Source organism: Leucopleurus acutus (genome assembly GCF_964270905.1).
Source record: "Leucopleurus acutus genome assembly, chromosome: 20".
NCBI classification, from domain to species: Eukaryota; Metazoa; Chordata; class Mammalia; order Artiodactyla; family Delphinidae; genus Leucopleurus; species Leucopleurus acutus.
In genome coordinates, this window is record NC_139162.1 from 52,603,923 (window position 1) to 52,623,297 (window position 19,375).

Below are 19,375 nucleotides of genomic sequence, written 5' to 3' on the forward strand. Positions count from 1 at the left end.
GGGGTCACAGTTTGCCAACCTCTGCGCTAAAAGAACAGAACTTGGTGGGAGGGATAAATTGGGAGTTTGGGACTGACATATATACATTGCTATATATAAAATAGATAACTAATAAGGACCTACTGTATGGCCCAGGGAACTCAGTACTCTGTAATGACATATGTGAATAGAATCTAAAAGAGTGGATTTATGTATATGTAAAACTGATTCACTTTGCTGTATAGCAGAAAATAATACAACATTGTAAATCAACTATACTCCAATAAAAATTAATTTAAAAAAGATAAGAACTTATTTGCCTTTTCAAAAATAAAACTCCAATACCATTATCATATTTAAAAATGATATTAAATCAATGCTTACACTTCCCTGATTATCTCAAAACGTGTTTCTTTTTTTCTTTGGGCCACGCCATGCGGCATGCAGGATCTTAGTTCCCCGACCAGGGATCGAACCTGTGTCCCCTGCACTGGTAGCGCGTAGTCTCAACCACTGGACCACCAGAGAAGTCCCATGAAAACTTTTTTTTCTTTTAACAGTTGGTTTGAATCAACATTCACAGAGCCCACACTGCACCTGATACTGAGTATCTTTGACAGGAAGTGTCACTTTCAGTTCAGTGGATTTGGGGGTCTATGTTCTTATAACCCGGGGTGGGGTCTGATATGGCCCCATGGCCCCAGGCTAGGCCTGAGCCTAGCAGAGCAGCACACCTGGGCTCTGCCTCGGGGAAATCTCAGCAGGTCATGGGGTTGAACCAGGATGGTGTCTGGAGGTAAGGTGTGGGTAGCGCCCAGGTGGGTCTCTGGAGTGTGAAGTGACCAGTGCCAAGGTGTGTGAGGGCTGTGGGAGAGGCCCAGGGGCGGCTCAGGACAGTTATGTCTGGCTGGGGGTTGGCTGGTGTCCACAAGCAGACCTGACTTCTGAGGGTGAGGGATTTTGTTCCTGGAAGTTCTGCAGAGAGCTGCTGGTCTGAGAGCAGACTTTTAAAGCACCAAGGCAATTTTGATGTCGATTGAAAACCCTGGGAGCAGTGGTGTGCTGGAGCTGGCTCACACCTATTCACGAGAGCCGACCATTTAATTTTCGGATCTCTTTTTTGGTTTTGCTTTGCGAGCCATTATTAAAATATTTACAATTAATTTTATTTACTCAAAATTCATCCCTTAATTATCTGATTATCTTTTACTATTACATATATACTCTTGAGGTGAATTAGTTGCATCTACACAGTGTGTGTCAATTTCCCAAATTTGTGTTTGGTGACTTCATCTTGGTGGCTTGAAATCAGCCACAGTGGGAGAATTTACACCATGGGAATGGGCATATGCTATCGGTCAGGGCTTTCCCTGACCCTGGAGGGCTGACTGCTACCAGCACACCACTGCTTGAGACTCATTTGTTTCAACTTCCCTTTGGAGATCAAGGCTGCTCGACCTCTGGAAATCTCTGGTTGTTTCAAACATCTGACTCCTTTTTTTTTTTTTTTTTTTTGAGGTACGCGGGCCTCTCACTGTTGTGGCCTCTCCTGTTGCGGAGCACAGGCTCCGGACGCGCAGGCTCAGTGGCCATGGCTCACCGGCCCAGCCGCTCCACGGCATGTGGGATCTTCCCGGACTGGGGCATGAACCCGTGTCCCCTGGATCGGCAGGCGGACTCTCAACCACTGCGCCACCAGGGAAGCCCCAACATCTGACTCTTTGATCCCCACCTGTGCCAGATGAGGCAGGGGCATCATCCTGGGGAAAGGGCCGGGCCATAACGGAGGCAGTTGTTTGAGGGTGTCCTGGAGATGAAAAGCGAGCCGTAACCATAACCCCACAGTCGCCACTCTTACCCCTAAACAGGGAGAAGAAATGCCATACAGCTTACTGAGGGAGATTCACCTTTAAAAGCCTCTGACTGCGAATTTAGCCACCACGCTTGTCTTCATGTTAATTAATGAAGAGGAACTTAAGGAGAGGCCATTTGTCTGGACTGACAAGGAAATGCATCTGTTTTCTTCCTAGAAAGGGAAACTGCAATTACAATGAAGCCAGCATCCGCAGGGTGGTACCCAGTCAGCTGCTGACCCTATTGCAATCTTGGGAACGCCCCTGGCTCCCCCAGGAAGCCACTGGAGCTATTCCCCCCATGGTGCCCAAGCACGGGAGCCCCCACTCTGGCACAGCTGTTGTGTCGAATTATTATAATCGCTTGTGTTCTTCAAAGTGGGGTGCCGAGATCCCCTGGGGTGTGGGAGGAAAATACTAGAACTTCAATTTGTTTTTATTTAAAAAAATACAACTATAAGAAAGCAATTAAGCTCCACTAATGTTTAATATGCAAAGTAACAGGTATATGCATTGGAAATGCAAGCTCAAGGAATTTTTTTTTTCTTATCGAGATTGTGTGGCCCCTGCCAGTGACCTCATGCGCAGAGAATTATCGTTCCTTTTTTTTTTTTTTTTTGCGGTACGCGGGCCTCTCGTTGTTGTGGCCTCTCCCGTTGCGGAGCACAGGCTCTGGACGCGCAGGCTCAGCGGCCATGGCTCACGGGCCCAGCCACTCCCCGGCTTGTGGGATCCTCCCAGACCGGGGCACGAACCCGTGTCCCCTGCATCGGCAGGCGGACTCTCAACCACTGCGCCACCAGGGAAGCCCTGTCGTTCCATTTTTGAAACCCCAATGCTAGATCAGGATCTGGTAGGTAGTAGGTGCTCCAAAGATGGATGCTGAATGAATACATGTAGGTAAAACACTACTTCCTACTTTCTAAGGGGACTCAAGGCCTCCCTATCCCTCCTCAGCTTAGGTGAGGGAGTCAGATACGGGTCCCGGATGAAGTCACGGCTCACAGATGGCACAAAGGGCCACTGTTGCAGGGGCCGGAGCCTTCGGAGAGAAGCAACTGGAGTTGCCGGGGTCTCCCTCCTCTAGCTCGTTCCCGTCCCTCTTCCATGGCTTCTGCTGGGATGGGACAGTGGTTCTTAGAAGCCCAAGATGGCCTGAGGAAATGACTCATGATCATGACTTTGGGAAACTGGCCCATACATGTCCAGTGTCCTTGGGCCCTCCTTAGCCAAAACACGGCTTAGTGTGGCACAGGCTGAGGGAGGCTGGAGGGCAGACTTCCAACGCCCTGAACCAGGAGCAAGATCTGAGCGCTCGGCATCACTAGCGCCTACAGGGGCCAGGGTCAGAGGGAGAACGTCAGGCCAGTATCTGGAAATCACCCGATACAAAGCTGCAGCCCAGCTTTACCTGTTGCCCACTGTTGAAGCACAACTAGAACCCTCCGGCCAGCCCCAGGTAACGGGGAGAGGAGTGCCGCTGATGACACGCCTTGGGGATGGTGACAGATGACTGGATATTTCCATGTACTGGAAGATATGACCCAGCTATAACGGGTTTCCCCCCCTGCTCCTCTCCCGCCATCAGCACCAGAGGAAGCCACGCTGTGAACACGTGTATGTGTGTGTGTACGTGTGTGCACGCCTCGGCAGTGCATTTAGGTTTGCTTGCTTCTGAATTTCAGACAAATGGCATCCCACTTGATCTGGAACCTGCTCTTTTCCCAACCTTCTTCTAAGTTATCCACATTAACAGCAGCTTTTTTATTCCACTATAAACTTTATTTTATTTAGAAACACAACAGACAGCCGTAGGTATTTCAGTGCAGCAGAGTGTACAGACAAATACAAAAGACACCTGGGATACAGCTGGCGGGCTTCTGCCTTCTGCACACCGTGGGTCTATCTCACTGCAGCTGACTAGGTTTGCTTTGGCTTTGGGAGGTTCAGAATCAAGTCTGTGGCCACCTCTGGCACCCTGGCCACTTAACAGGCATCCTGTGGACTAATGTTTTATGCTGGTTTCATCTCTACTGTTCACCTGTTTGACAAGTGTGACAGGAATTGTGCCGAGGACACAAGGGGAACAAGAAACAGTCCCTGCCCCCAGGGGCTCACAACCTAATGGCGAGGCAGAGAAGTAAACAGTCGGCACAATACAGTGTGACGAGTGTAACCAAAGATGTGAGCTCGCAAGCTCAGTGTGGTGTGGGGCCCGCAGGATGCAGGGCGGCCACCTGACCCAGCTTCAGGGTGGCTGAGAGGGCTTCCCGGAGGAGAAGCCTGAGACAAGGAGACGAGGACGAGGAGGTGTGTCAGCCAGGCAAGGTGAGACCTCTTTTCTCAACACCTCATTCAAGTCCCTCATCTGACCTATCTCTCCTCCTTTGAAATTCTAGGTCCCACTGTCCATTCCATTCACAAGTCACTCTATACTGGTTACACTTATACCAGGCTGCTGGCTCCTTGAGGATGGAGATTCTTCAACCGTAGTCTTTTCTCCCTGCACCTACGACTGTGTGTTGGACAGGGTGGCCACGTGGCACCCCGGCTGGGAGACAAGTGGTTCTCAGGCAGCTCAGTGCTTCTCCAGCTCTTGGAGGTGGGTGGTTGTAGTAGATGGAGAGAGTCTAGGACACACAAACACCACACCTGTGAGGCTGCTGCCTGGACCGGCGCTCTGAGAATCCTTTCTATTCGCTAAGGTGGAAAGTCTAACCACAGAACAGTTCTCTCAACAGCACGACTGTTTGAAAGAAAGAAAGAAAGAAACATGTATTTCACTGCAACCCCACATGGGACAGTAACTGCATGTCCCCAGCCCCGCTGTGCACCCTCGGGGCAGTGGCTCAGTCGAAGGTGATGCGGAAGCTGCGCTCCTGCTCCTTGCGGCGGCCCTCGCACACCTTGGTCACCTCCTCCACCTTCCTCTGCAGCAGGGCTGAGTTCTGGTCGATCCACTGCAGCGAGTCCATGTGCGCGTTGAGGATCTTGCAGATCTGCTGCAGCGGGTCACTGGTGTCGGCGGGGCCCCCTGACGTGTTCAGATGCTCGATGATGTCCTTGAGGTCCTGGGCCATGCGCTTCAGCTGTGCATCGATGTTCTCGGCCAGCTTGTAAGTCTTCTCTCGCTCCTCGTCGGCGTGCTGCAGGTACACCGTCCCGCTCTGCTCCTTGACCGACTCCTCCAGCGGGCTCAGCAGGTCCTCCAGCTCCTTCTGCTGAGACAGGATGAAGTCGAGCTCCTGGTCCAGCCTCTTCTGGTCCAGCTTCACCTTCTCGACCTCGCGGTGGAGGGTGGTGATCTTCTCCCCGTTCTCGATCAGCGTGCGGTCCCAGGCGTTGACCTGCGTGGCCTGCTGTAAGAAGTGCCGTTCCTGGTCCTCCAGCTCCAGGCTCCACTTGTTGATCAGACTCTCCAGCTGGGCGTAGGTCATCGCGGGGCTGGCGGACACCCCGGTGGCTGCACTGGGGCCGGCTGGGGTGGTCCCGGAGGCCGCTGTGTTGCTGGGGATCCCAGCTGGAGCCAGTGGTTTTATATTCAAGGAGAAGCCGGTGGTGGCAGTGGTGGCGGTGGTGGTCGTTGCCGTGGAGGTGGTGGAAGCTGCTCCAGGGGCCTTCAGGCTGAAGCCCAACGTCCCCACTCCGGGCGTCCCTGCCGTGGTGGCTGGGGCACAAAGGGAGAGCCCGGTGGCAGCAGACGAGGCTGGAGCGTTTGCCAGCGAGGCAAAGAGCGAGGGCCCAGCACTGGCGGTAGTGGCGGTGGGTGCGGAAGCAGCCGGCTGTGTGGCCCCTGCTCCAGTGGCCACTGGCGTGGCCGGTGTGAAGGGCAGCCCGGTGAGGGCCGTGGGCTGGGCCGAACTCCCCATGGAGCCAATGTTGAAGCCGGAGGTCCCGGTCTGGGACGTGCCTCCACCCGTGAACGAGAAGCCCCCAGGTGTGGTGGACGGAGCAGCAGACGTGGTGGTAGGACCAAACACAAAGCCGGTGGGCGCCGTGCCCTGGGCTGACGTGACGGCGCTCGAGATGGCATTGGTGAGGGTGCTGCCGCCGAGCCCAAAGCCGCTGGGCTGCGTCGTGGCTGGGGTGGCAGCTGTGCCGCTCAAGTTTAGCTTTGGGCTGTTGATCCCTAAGGAAAATCCGGTTGCTCCTGCTGTAGGAGTTGTGGTTCCAAAACTGAATCCTGGGGTCTGTGTCGCCGGAGCCTGGGTGGTGAGTGAGAACAGGCTGGTGGAAGGGGTGCTCGCGGCTGGCTGGGAGGGAGTCCCAAAATTAAACCCGCCGGTGCCAGACGTGGAGAAAGAAAACCCCGTAGCAGGCGTGGTTGTTGCTGTCTTTGCAGCGCCAAAGGTGAACCCGCCTGTGGGGGCCCCAGTGCCTCCAAAATTAAACCCGCTCATGGCTCCAGACTCTGGTGGCAGCAGCTACTCCGGCTCCCAAAGCAAATCCACCGGTGTCTGCAACCTTGGAAAGATTTTTCAAAGCAGAGGAAGTGACATGATCAGATGACAGTTTTGGAAAGGCAACCTCAGCGGTATGACGGATCCGTCTGCAGGGTGGCAGGACTCGATAATTCTGATTAAGCAGCCACCCATCCTCTTCTCAATGTGTAGCCTAACCAGGCCCTGCTAAACTAGTAAAGAAGGATCGGGATGCACAGCCCGTCCCGGGGGTCAGGCACTAGGAGCTGGAGGTGCTTGGGCCGCTCATGGCCACAGCCAGCACCAGCGGGAGCCCTGCTGCCAAGGAGGGGAAGGCCGAAGAGCGGGCGCCTGAACCGACCTCAGCGCCTGAACCGACCTCAGCCCCTGAGGAGGAGGTCGGATTCGAGGCGCTTCTGGCGAGCAGGGCTAGAGGCACACAAGCGCCTTTGGGACCTGCTCCGCAGGCCTCCCTGCTGACTGCAAGTGGGTGGGGGTAGGCTGATTAGGCACAGTGCCACCCCCCACGTGCCCTTCTGGACCTCACAGAGAGACGGGCCCCGGGAAGCTGAGCCGTACGCCAGGGCCTTGGGTGCCAAAGCCCCTCCCTGCGCATACCCCACACCATTTAGGAGGATGCAGGGCATGTTGGCGCAGTCCCTCGCCCTCCTTCTAACGCAGGGGTGGGCACGAGACCCGAGTGCTCAATCAGTGCGCTTGCTGTCCCCGGCCGCAGAGACTGGTTCAAGGGGACATGGAGACACGAGTCGGCCAAGAGATCTCCCCGGGGTTTCTCTCCAGGTGCTACAGAGGGGCCTCCTCCACCTGCAGGTGCAGGGCACAGAGGATGAGCACCGGGAGGTGATGAGCTGCCACCAGAGAGAGCACAGGAGGGAGGGAGGGGAGAGAGCGCGAGACCCAGAAAATCCAGTCCTGCTCAGCAGCCCCACTCTGTCTTCCTCAGAAGTGCCACGAGCCAGCACGCCCTGTTCAGTTTAAGCTGACTGAGTTCTGTAATTTCTAACTGAAAAAGCTCTGAGCAGAGCCATCTGTTAGCTGGAAAGTCAAAGGTGACTTGGAGAGGAAAAGGTCAGTGGGCCTGAGTGATCACACGCTGAGCACCAACCATCAGGCGGGCTGCTCAGGGACACGATCTCTCACTACTGTCTGGCGGGAGGGGTTATGTCCCCACGTCCAAGATGAGGAAACTGGGCTCAGAGGGCTGCGGTGACCTATCAGGAGCTGACCCCAGGCCATGGGCCTGATCCACGAAGCTCCTCACCCAGCGCGGGCACCAGATGACAGGGCGTTTCCCTGCACAGAATTAGGGGATCAATTAGGTATCAGATATAAGGGAAGATCTGCATTATACCCACTGACACGGCCTCTAACTATATTAAAGAAACGCAGGAAATGACAACAAAGGGAAGCAGAATGCAAATTTACTACTGCAGTGTGATCTTAGCTGTGGAAAAACAGAACTACTCTGAACAAAGAGGGTTGGAAAGAAATACACCGACATGTGACTGGGGGCTGTCTTTGGCTGGTGGGAGTACAGGTGGATGGTCTCCTTGCTAATTTGCAGTAGCTTCCAAATGTTCATTCCATCTGTATGATAGACACATAATTGATAAGCTTGGTTTTTGAAAGAGACCTTCATATTACAGGGTGTAAATATACTCTGAAGAACCAGCGAACTTGTGTAGCCAGATTCTAGAATCACAGTTCGAGTGGGACAGATAGGGTGACTGAATTAAACAAACCTCCCCTAGGCTGGTGCTCAATCACACCTTGTCTTGCCCCAAAGGTGACTTGGGTGTGGGGAGGGGATGGACACCACAGGCTGGGCTAAAGGAAGCAGGGGAGTCGGCATGTGTAAATAACACCATGCCAGGTCAGGACCAAAGATGTGGTCCTCTAAAGACACCCATGTCAGACTTCCCTGGTGGCACAGTGGTTAAGAATCCGCCTGCCAATGCAGGGAACACGGGTTCGAGCCCTGGTCTGGGAAGATCCCACATGCTGCAGAGCAACTAAGCCCGTGCGCCACAACTACTGAGCCTGCACTCTAGAGTCCACAAGCCACAACTACTGAGCCCATGTGCCACAATTACTGAAGCTCGCGCACCTAGAGCCCGTGCTCCGCAACAAGAGAAGCCACCGCAATGATAAGCCCGCGCACCACAACGAAGAGTAGCCCCCGCTCGCCGCAACTAGAGAAAGCCTGTGCGCAGCAACAAAGACCCAATGCGGCCACAAACAAATAAATAAATTTATATATATATATATATGTATATATATATATATATATATATATATATATATAATATAAAGACACCCATGTCCTACTCCCTGGAACCCGGGAATATACTACCGTATGCGGCAGAAGGAATTTTCAGATGTGATTAAATTAAGGATCTTGAAATGGGGAGATAATCCTGGGTTAAACAGTGGGCCCTAAATGTCACCATGAGTGTCCTTATAAAATTGAGGCAGAAAGAGATTTGACTAGAGAAGAGACCATCTGAAGATGGAAGCAGAGACTGGAGTAACGCATTTTTAACTTGGAGATAGAGGAAGGTGCCATAAGCCAAGGAATGCAGGTGGCCTTTAGAAGCTGGAAAAGGCAAGGAAAAGGAATCTCCCCTGGAGTCTCCAGTAGGAACCAGCTCTCCTTGATTTCAGCCCAGTGAGAATGATTTTGGACTCTGATGTCCGTAAATACAGAGAATAAATGTGCATTGTTTTAAGCTGCTAATAAGTTTGTGATAATTTGTGCGAACAGCCATATAAGACACGAATACAGTTGGGGAGTAGAAAGTGTCTGACGGATATGAAGGGGGACCCCGTGACTCCCCAGGGCTCCCTGAGACTCAGCTCCCTCATCAGGGAAGTGCGAGTGGCCCCTACGACACTGAAGTATGGCCGAGTCGGGAAGGAGGTGGGTATGGTGTTAATGACCTCGGTCGCTGCACACAGGCACACGCTGCACCGTCACTCTGGGGCGAGCCCCTGGAAGCTGGTGAGGAAGGGAGGGAGGCCGGGGGTGGGTGTGAAACCAGCTGTGAAGTGCTTAGGAAAAAGACCTGGAGGTTGTGGCTGACCTCAAGTTTAACACGAACTCACGGTCAGCTGCCACTCTTCAGCGGGCCTCAGGCTGCATGATCCATTCCAGCGTCAAAATGAGAGTGGTGCTGGGGCAGCCCCGACAGCACTGTGATACATACCCCCTCCTCAGCCAACTTCACACCTGTCCTACGAGGTCCTCGGGATGATGGCCACAGCACACAGATGGGGGAGGAGAGGCTCAGACGGAAGTAACCCACGGTGGGCCCTAGAGCCCTAGAGCCCCGCCCCTGCACTGAAAAGCCCTCTTCATCTCTACTTCATCAAATGGGCACCCCCCGCCATCCTGGCTACAGGGCAAGCAGCCCTGCTTTGGGGGCATGGCGGCTGTTCTGCACCCAGCTTCCACCCCACACCCTCATGTGCTTATTTTCCTTCCATTTAAAAGCAGCTGCAAGACAGCTCCCTGTTTCCAGACACGAAGTTGGTCTCCGAGCACGAAGAAAAGACCTGGGCTTGAACTCTGCTCCTGCTACTCACTAGCTGTGGGGCCCGGCGTAGGTGTCTCCTGAACCGCTCTGTGCCTCAGTTTCCCCACCTGTAATGAGGATACTCCCCTCACACGCTGAAGAATAAACACGGTCATGACAGGGGCTGCGTGCCTGGCCCAGAGAAGGCATCCGCCAGTCCTGTCTCCTCTTCCCTCTGCGTAGGTAGCTGCCCCTCCACCTTCCACCGCAGACCCCTGGTTTTGTTCGGTCTCCTCCACACAGCCATGTGCTTCTGGGGAGAGGGGCCCGGGGCCGCCCGCCCTCCCGGTGCGCCTGCCTGGTCTGAGCCAGCAGACCTCAACTGGCTGCCTCCGACCCACCACCTCCTGGGACATACACTCAAAATGTAAGCTGATCAGACCACCAACATCAGTCTCTCTCCAGGGGCGGGATCATGACCTTGGCCTTTTTACAAAGCTCTTCTGGGGGCTTCTGACAAAGGCCTCTCTTCACTCTCGCCACAGCAAGTGCCTTAGCCTCTGGGACCACCGGCGCCTGGCCCTGCACCAGTTCCCTTCTTGCTCGAGAGACGCTCACACCCCCCGGCTCACTGCAGAGCCACCTCGAGCTGGGTCTGCTACCAGCAGCCAGAAGCATCTGAACTGTTACACCCACGTGTCTCAGTTCTCAAGACCTCACTCGAGAGAGCTTCTGCTATTTATAAGCTGCAGCTAAAATTTTTCAGAAAAGCATTTATAGAAAGTTCTTTGCTTTTTATACCACAAGAAAAACAATCTCCCATGGGGCCTTGTCTGGCTTAACGGTTCTATATTTATTAAACGCCTCATCTATTTCCAACACGTTGGATGCCAGGGACCTACTAAGGAGTGGTGAACACGTCCTGATCCAGCCCACCCTGTGTGTTACGGCTCACTTATTCCTGACAGCAGGTCCATCTGACGAACGAGGAGAGTGAGGCCCAGCGAGATGACCTAAACCCTGAAGGCAGCCAGAGACGCAGCAAACGTCGGGTTTTCACTACCAGGGCTGCAGGCAGGGGCAAGGCTGGGTCACAGGTAGTGGGAGCGGATGCCTGAGCTGAGCGTTGAAGGACGAGGGGTCAGCCCGGAGACAGGGAGGAGGGTCCGGGTGGAGGCAGAGAGAGGCTGACCAGCAGGTGTGGCTCTGGGGCCTGAGTACGCTGTCGGCATGGGCTGGAGGGAGAACGTGCGCGGGGCAGGGCTGAACCCTGCACATTCCAAAGAAAGGACTGGCCCTTGCCCGGCTCTGGGGAGGGAACCTCCAAGCCCTTGGAGCATCCTGCCTGACAGAGTGTCTCTAAGGTGGGCCAGGCCACACGGCATCAGCTTGCCCTGTGAGGGGGCTAGAGGCTGAATAACGAAGGTGACACGGTGCCTGCATGACTGTAGCTAAAACCACCCTGGACAGCAAGGCTTCCCTGGTGGGCAATGTCCCGTGTGTGCTCACATTGCTGCTGGAGGATTAAGCCCTGTCTGTGTGACTCCCCTGGGAGAAGACAACTGGAAGCTTCCACCTGGTCTCTCCTGGACTCTGCCCCGAATACCTTCTCCCCTTACTGATTTTACCCTGTTTTGGTTTTGCTGTAATAAACCATAACTATAACAGCTTTGCTGAGTTGTGATCTGTCTTTCCAGATAATCACAGAAGCTGAGGGTGGTCTTGGGGACCTGTGACCACATTCATGTATGGTGCCATGTGATGTGATGGGAGAAGCTGGCAGAGCCACCGATGTCACGTGAATGGCCAGACCTTATCCTGAGGGAGCCACAGAGGGACTTTAAGGCAGGGGGAGGGGGGGACTAACATGGTGGGGGATGGACTGGAGCAGTAGAGGCTGGAGGTGGGGCAGCTGGGAGGAGGCTGGGGGACGGTCTAGGCCAAGAGCCCAAGGCCTGAGCCAGGACCCTGGGGATGGAGAAGAGAGAATCCCAGGTTGGGACATGTATACTCTGCACCAAAATGAAACAAAGTGATAGCTCTGCAGGGTCTGTCCCGGTTAACAAAGCTACTGAAGACCAGAACTTTGGGTGTTTCTCATAAAACATGGCTGAACAAATACAAACTATTGTGAGCTGTGAAAAAAAGAGAAGGAAAAAAAGCCCTCTGCCCTCTGTGAGGGCTTTTCTACTTTTACCAAAGGGGTGAGCTTTCCTAACAGAGAAGCTGACGCTGCTTGGGGGCAAGCGGGGAGGCACAAAAACTGAAGTGGTGCCTTTTCCTGGGAAGAGGGGAGGGTGTGCCCGGGCCAGCTGCCCGAAACTGGGCAGCCGCGGCCGGGGTAGTTGGTCCACGTAGGACCCAGGCCCCGAGTGAAAAGGGCTGCCTTGAGATCACTGAGAGTGTTACTGGCAGAGCCACCAGCCCCGCCATTTGCCCTCATTTTCCAAACCACATCCGGCCACCTGCATGGCCCCGGGGCGCCTGGGATTCCCACCTACAGACACAACTCACCCCCAGCTTCAAGGACCAGGGTTCTCTGCCATCACCTCCACCTTCGCTCAGGTCCACCAACCTTTAGTTTTCTGCCTCTCCAAACCTGAACTTCATGTACTTTACTCACTCTAGCATTTACTCAGTCCTACCCTGTGTACAGTGATGACAACACAGAGAGGAAAAATGGTCCGTCCCCCGAGGGGGGAGTCACAGAGAGCACACAAATTCTTTGCAGTACAACATCATTCATACAACTGGTTTTTTTTGTTTGTTTTTTTTGCGGTATGCGGGCCTCTCACTGTTGTGGCCTCTCCCGTTGCGGAGCACAGGCTCCGGACGCGCAGGCTCAGCGGCCATGGCTCACGGGCCCAGCTGCTCCGCGGCATGGGGGATCATCCCGGACCAGGGCACGAACCCGCGTCCCCTGCATCGGCAGGCGGACTCTCAACCACTGCGCCACCAGGGAAGCCCCAACCGGTATTTTTGATCACCTGCTATGTACAGACGCTATTCAAGGCCCCGAAAATACGGCTGTAGATGAGACAGAGGAGTCTCTGCTCTCGTGGAGCTACATTCCAGCGGGGGAGACAGACAGGAAAACAAGACACAACAGAGAAATTACATGGCATGTTAGAAGAGGCTCAGCGTCACGGAGAAAAGACCAAGTGGGGCAAGGGAAGGGGAAGAGGGGATGCCGCACAGGGGTGAGGGGATTAACAGAGGCCGCCAGAGGGAAGTGCATCTGAGACCAGAGGGAGGAGCCAGAACAAAGTCCTGGGGTGGGACCAGGACAGCAGGAGGCAGGCAGGCGGCACTGTTACTGAGCCCTGGGCTCTCCTTTCCCTCCCTCCCTACCACAGCCCCTTTTCTTAGACACCAGGAACAGGGGTGTTTGGGAATGAATATGGGGGGACCTCAGCCTTGGACCAAGAGGAAAAGAAAGATTAAGAAGGGTATGGGGGAGGGGTTGTGTGTGGTGGACAGAATAACAGCCCTAAGACATGTCCACACCGTAATCGCAGAACCTGTGAATATGTGACCTCACATGGCAAAAAGGGACTTCACAGATGTGATTAAGGATCCTGAGATGGGGAAATGATCCTGGATTATCTGCACGGGCTTTCAATGTAATCACGAGGGTTCTTATTGGAATCAGGAGGCAGAAGAGGACAGCCACAGGGACCGTGACCATGGAAGAACGTTCCGAGAGCTGCTACACTGCTGCTCTGAAGACAGAGGAAGGGGCCATGAGCCAAGGAAAGCAGGTGGCCTCTAGGAGCTGGAAAAGGAAAAACCCAGAGTCTCCCCCAGTGTCCAGAAGGAACACAGCCCTGTGCACCCATTTCAGACTTCTGACCTCCAGAACTGTAAGAGGAAATATTTGTGTTGTCTTAAACGGCTAAGTTCGTGGTAACCTGTTATAACAGCAATAGGAAACTAATACAGGGGTGGGGGACAAAGAAAGAACAGGACGGAACTCAATACAGAGAAATGGATGGGAAACACATCCTGGAGTTGGGGTTGACAAAGGGGCAGGAGTGAGGGGTGACGGGGCCAGGGCAGGCCTGCCTGTGTGCGTCGGGGCGTGATCGCAGGACCCTAGCAGCTGCGGAGCTACTGGGGAAAGAACAGCTGTGATCCTGAAAATCCAGACATCCCCAGCCACTGGGGTGACCTCATCGGAGTGTGGATGTGTGTGACACCCAGCAAAAACAGGCCGTGTATGACGGACGGGAGGGACAGGGTGGCCTGGGAACACCAAGGAGGGCTTGTGGTTGTGATGGTGTCAGCCCCACAGGGCAGGACTTCCCTGTTTTGTTAATGGCTGTACCCCCAGCACGCAGAGCAGTGCCTGGCATGCAGCAGGCGCCCAATAAATATCTGTGGCTGACCGACGGCCTGAGAACCGATACTAACTACATTTACTGAGTGCCACCTATGTAAGCGGTACCTGGCCAGGAGCAAGCAGCACACTAAACCCTTCCTGGATGGGAAACAAGCTCAGAGAGTTAATGTGACTTCTTCAAGGTCACACAGCAGCGAACACTAGTCCCAAGAAAGGAATCGAGCTCCTTCTGGGGCAGCGGAGGGGGAGATGTCAGAATTAAGTCTTAATGGAGGAGTGGGGTGCCCTGGGCAGACATGTGGCTGAGCAGCCGAGGGAGTGACACACCTCCAGGGCAGCTTCTGCACAGCTACGGCTGGAGCAGCAGGCTGACGGGGAGTGGGGTCGAGGGCCGGGTCACAGAAGCAGACTGGCAGCCAGTCCACCCACCGGACACAAAGCCGGGACCCCGCTTCCCTCCCATCCCCACCACGGCCCTTCACCTTCTCACCTCAGAAGTGACTCTCCCACCACGAGGCTCATCCCCCGGGGCAGAGGCAGCTGCCCCACATCCACCCGCTTCCTTCATAACAGAAACTCTGTTTCATTTGGGGCAGCAACGAGTCCAGCCAAAGGACTCCATGTCCCACAGCTCCTTAATGGGGCCCAGGTCTGTCTAGTCCACTGATGGGCCGGGAGGAGGGCAGCAGGCCTGCAGCGGTCACGAGAAGTCCAGCCCATGCACTTCCGTGAGCTCTGCGGACAGAGGACTTTGCCCAACCTCTTCTGCCAGTCGCCCGGCAGGACACAGCCCAGCAACGAGCAGTGGACGCTGCACCCTGTCAGCCCGAGCGCCCACTCCTCCACTCCTAGCCCTGGGATCTTAGTTCTAAATTCATTCCCCGGGCCTCAGTTTCCTCATCTGAAAAAAGGGGATGATGGCTCCAGAATCATACGGTCTCTGTGAAGATAAAATGGTCTAATCCGTGTCAAGCACTTAGCACCATGTCTGGTGTATTCTCGGGACCCAGGAAATGTTAACTTATTAATGCAGTTCTGGGAAGTGACGGGAGCAACCGCTCCCAGCATTATGCCCACAGCCACCTGGTGGCTGCTAACAACGCTGAGCCCAGACAGTACCCAGGAAGGACAGGAGCTGTCTGTACCAACTACGTTTTCCCTTTGGAATTAGCTATTTATTTAAGACTTGGAGGAAGTGTGGCCACGGGCTCAGAGAGACCAGAGGAGGGGAGAAGACATGGGAGAGACAAGGCAGGAAATCAGAGACTGAGGGAACCGCTGCCCCTGGTCGTCATCAGCCCAGCCCAGCGCTGCTGAACGCGGCCCTGCCTGGGGAAATGTGATGCCCGTTGAGGCTCAAAGGCCCATCCTGGCCTGGCCCAGCCGGTACCTTTGCTGTGTCAGTGCAGGAACTCCCTGTCCCCTGCCCCCCACCATCATCTCCTGTAGGTTGTCTCACCAACATGTGAGACCCTGACTCTTGCTTCTTAAATCTCTCTTGAATCGGATCCCCTACTCTCCTTTGAGTCAAAGAAAACCCCTCTAAACCTCAGGGAACGGATAAGCCCAGAGAGCCTGCCCTTCAAGAATGGAAATCAGGGCTTCCCTGGTGGTGCAGTGGTTGAGAGTCCGCCTGCCGATGCAGGGGACACGGGTTCGTGCCCCGGTCCGGGGTCCCACATGCCGCAGAGCGGCTGGGCCCGTGAGCCATGTCTGCTGAGCCTGCGTGTCCAGAGCCTGTGCACCTCAACGGGAGAGGCCACAGGAGTGAGAGGCCCGCGTACCGCAAAAAAAAAAAGAATGGAAATCAGCTGATCAGCGACAAGCAGCTTGCCAACCAGACCTTAGACAAGGCAGAGTCTCAGGCTCCAGAGCAGCGAGGAGGCCAGTGTGGCCAGACCAGTGTGCGGTGTGAAGCCACGATAGAGTTCTGAAGTTCCAGGATCTGATTTACGTTTTGAAAGACTCGCCCAGGTTGCTGGGAGGTGGGGTGGGGCAAGACGCCAGCAGTCGCCTGGCGGGGGCTGGTGGTGACCTGGGCCACTCGGTCTGGCTCTTACACAACTACCCTGCCTGGTGGGCCCGGCCAACCCCAGGTGCAGGAAACGGAGCCCCAGAGAGGGGCAGAGAGGCTTTTCTAAGCCAGTCTGCAGCAGGGAAACCTCAGTGCTCCCGTCCATGTAAAGGCCATCTCTCTCCCACAGCACAAGGCATCCCCAACTGGGAGGGTGGGACAGAGACCAGGTAGATGCAGTTTTCAACTGCCCTCTCACCTCCTTAAGCTGCCTGGGGTTCTGGTCCTAATTTCCTCGGGCCTGTTCCTCCCTGTGGACGGGCACACTGCAGGCTTCTCACCTTCCCAGGTATCAATATAACGAACCCATGTTAAGCATTAGAGACCTGTCTGGACAAACAGGAGGCGTGTCTGTCTGTCTGATGTGGGGAGGGGAAAGGATATGGAAAGCCTCACTGCCTGTCCTGGTCACATGAACTGATCCCTAAATGTCCCTGCATACTAACTGCCCAAGAGACAGTGTCACACGTGTTCTATTTCCCAACCCACCCAATGACATACTGGTCATTTTTTAAAATGAAAATTAAATTCTTTTTGTGAAAAGATAGTTTGTTCACATGGTTCTATGTTCCAAAGGTACAAGAGGGAATTCCACGGTCTCTGTGATCCTCCCCTGCTCCACACAGCTATCTTTCTTAAACTGGAGACAAGCTTTTAAGTTTCTTGTGCCTCTTTCCAGAGATTTTCTTTTTTTCTTTTTAAAAATAAATAAATAAATAAATTTATTTATTTTTTGGCTGTGTTGGGTCTTCATTGCTGCGCGTGGGTTTTCTCTAGTTGCAGTGAGCTGGGACTACTCTCCGTTGCGGTGCGTGGGCTTCTCATTGCTGTGGCTTCTCTTGTTGCAGAGCAAGGGCTCTAGGCGCACAGGCTCAGTAGTTGTGGCTCGCAGCCTCTAGAGCGCAGGCTCAGTAGCTGTGGCACGTGGGCTTAGTAGCTCCGCGGCCTGTGGGATCTTCCCAGACCAGGGCTTGAACCCGTGTCCCCTGCACTGGCAGGCGGATTCTTAACCACTGTGCCACCGGGGAAGTCCCTTTCCAGAGATTTTTTTTTTTTTTTTTCAATGCGTTTAAGTAAATGCCGTTTGCAATCTCCCCGTTGTACACAAAAGGCTGCATGTGCCAGAAGCACTATTCTGCACTCTTCTTTCTTCACTGACTATACTGTAGAAGTCATTTTAAGTACGCTTATTGTCCTCATTGGATGGAGGAGGAAATACTCTCACAGGGGAACTGCCTTGCACCCCTCAGCTGTTTGCTCCTCGGGGTTGCCTCCAGCTAGTACCTAAATATTTCTTGGACTCAGAGGTTCTCAGCCATCCCTCTTCTTCCTTCCTTCACTGGAAAATACTCTCTCTACCCCAAGAACTCACCTCACGGCTAACGACCAATTACATTCTCCTTCTCACTCCTGAGGCCCAAACCTGCACCTGAAGGAGCTCAGGTGGTGGGACAAACAGCAAATTTCCCCATGGGGAAAACGAATCAGGTTAGACGTGTGTGGAAAAGTCAGGAAACAACCAGAGGAGTAGATTTTTAAGGAAGATTCTAGAACCACTCTTAATATAAAATAATAGGACTGGACAAGCTCTGAGGATTACTCAGGTACTGGATCCCTTACCTTTTTTGCCAAAAACTGTTTTGTTTCCTTCTCTTGTGCTGAAAGATATTTTCCCCCCTCTACCTAACCGCATTTTGCGTGTGTGTGTGTGTGGCCGTGCTGCATGTGGGATCTTAGTTCTCTGACCAGGGATGGAACCCGTGCCCCCTGCAGTGAAAGCGCAGCAGAGTCTTTTCCACTGGACCACCAAGGAAGTCCCCCTAACTGCATTTTTAACATTTAAATTTTAACTACACAATCAATACATCAGTCCTCTCTTTAAAATATTGTTTTGGCCACCACCAACAAAGCTAAGCACCCCCTGATCACTATCCTTGATCCTGGTCCCCACACCCATGAGGTAGCCCGGTTAAAAGTCGCTGTGCATCTGTTATCTACGTGCTCATGCGTACGTTCATAGCCAGAGGAAATGACTTTATACATATGTTTTCTCTACTACACAGGGGATCATACTGCATGTGTCACTCCACAATGTGTAGCGTTTTCAACAGGTTTTCCTCTCCTTCTAGCCGCTGTAAACCAGTCCGCAGTGTGACTAGACCACATTTTATTTATCCGTGCCTCTACTGATGGACATTTAGAATGCTCCTGATTTTTTCTTTATTATAAACAATACTGCAACAAGCATACTCACTCATGCTTTCTCGGGCACAGGCACAGACACTCTTCCAGGGCAGATCCCAGAAGAACTGCTGGCCACAGGTACTTGCATTCTGGTTTTGCTAGGGACAACCAAACTGCCCTCCAACTTGCCTGTATGTGCTTTTATTCTAACTGGTGGTGCCTGAGACAACCATTTCCCTACAACCTGCCAGCACCTGAAATTAGGAAAGTATTGCCAACCTGATATATGAACTGCATTAAAAAAAAATAATGATAAAAGCACCAACCATTCAGCGCCACTGTATGCCAGCACGTGTTGGGTAATTCACAAACATACCTCATTCATTCAGTCAACAAACATCCACTGAGACTTAGGACAGGACAGGCCTTGGGCTGGGCAAACAAAGACAATATGGCATGGCCACCCGTCCTCAAAAACCCAGTGTTATAAATGTGATGAAGGAAAAGCTACCAGAATTGAAAACAGGTAGTCAGACAAAAACTTGTGCACAAACATTCACAGCAGCATTATTCCCAACAGCCAAAAGATGCCCCCATCTCTAACCACCCTTTGCCTCCATCACTCCACTCCAGCCCTACAGGCCTTCCTGCTGTTCTGCACACACGCCTAAAGCACTCCTGTCTCAGGGTCTTTGCACTTGCTGTTTTCTCTCTCTGGAACACTCTGATGGCCCCATAGCTCACTCCCTTACCTCCTTCAGGTCTTTGCTAAAATGTCACCTACTCAGTGAGGTCTTCCCCAGCTATCCTTAGGACCCAGCATCATCTGAAATACAATATATTCCATTTACAGACCTCGTTTGTTGTCTGTCTCCCCATTAGAACAACAGTTCCATGAAGGGCAGGATTTTGGTCCGTGATCTCCACTGCTGTACCCCAATATCTGTGACAGTTGCTGGTCACTGGGGGCACTCAGCAAATGCTTG

The 19,375-nt window shown here is 53.5% G+C and overlaps 1 protein-coding gene across 2 annotated transcripts; it reads right to left on the bottom strand.

Annotated features, from left to right (window-relative positions):
- Positions 1-3,605: 3,605 nt before the first annotated feature.
- Positions 3,606-16,485, bottom strand: NUP62 (nucleoporin 62). 2 transcript variants are annotated; one of them, XM_082862376.1, is made up of 2 exons: positions 16,405-16,485; positions 3,606-6,296 (listed from the first exon to the last, which is right to left on the bottom strand). In XM_082862376.1, the coding sequence occupies exon 2, from the start codon at positions 6,230-6,232 to the stop codon at positions 4,682-4,684; it is 1,551 nt and encodes a 516-aa protein (XP_082718502.1). In that variant the 5' UTR covers positions 6,233-6,296; positions 16,405-16,485; the 3' UTR covers positions 3,606-4,681. The 2 variants fall into 2 exon arrangements, with proteins under 2 accessions (XP_082718502.1, XP_082718501.1); XM_082862375.1 differs by lacking the exon at positions 16,405-16,485 and adding an exon at positions 14,622-14,787.
- Between the last annotated feature and the right edge of the window lie 2,890 nt (positions 16,486-19,375).

What these genes read in the sequence shown, in the direction of transcription:
- NUP62 (XM_082862376.1), bottom strand. Translation starts at nt 6,232, where the DNA reads ATGAGCGGGTTTAATTTTGGAGGCACTGGGGCCCCCACAGGCGGGTTC.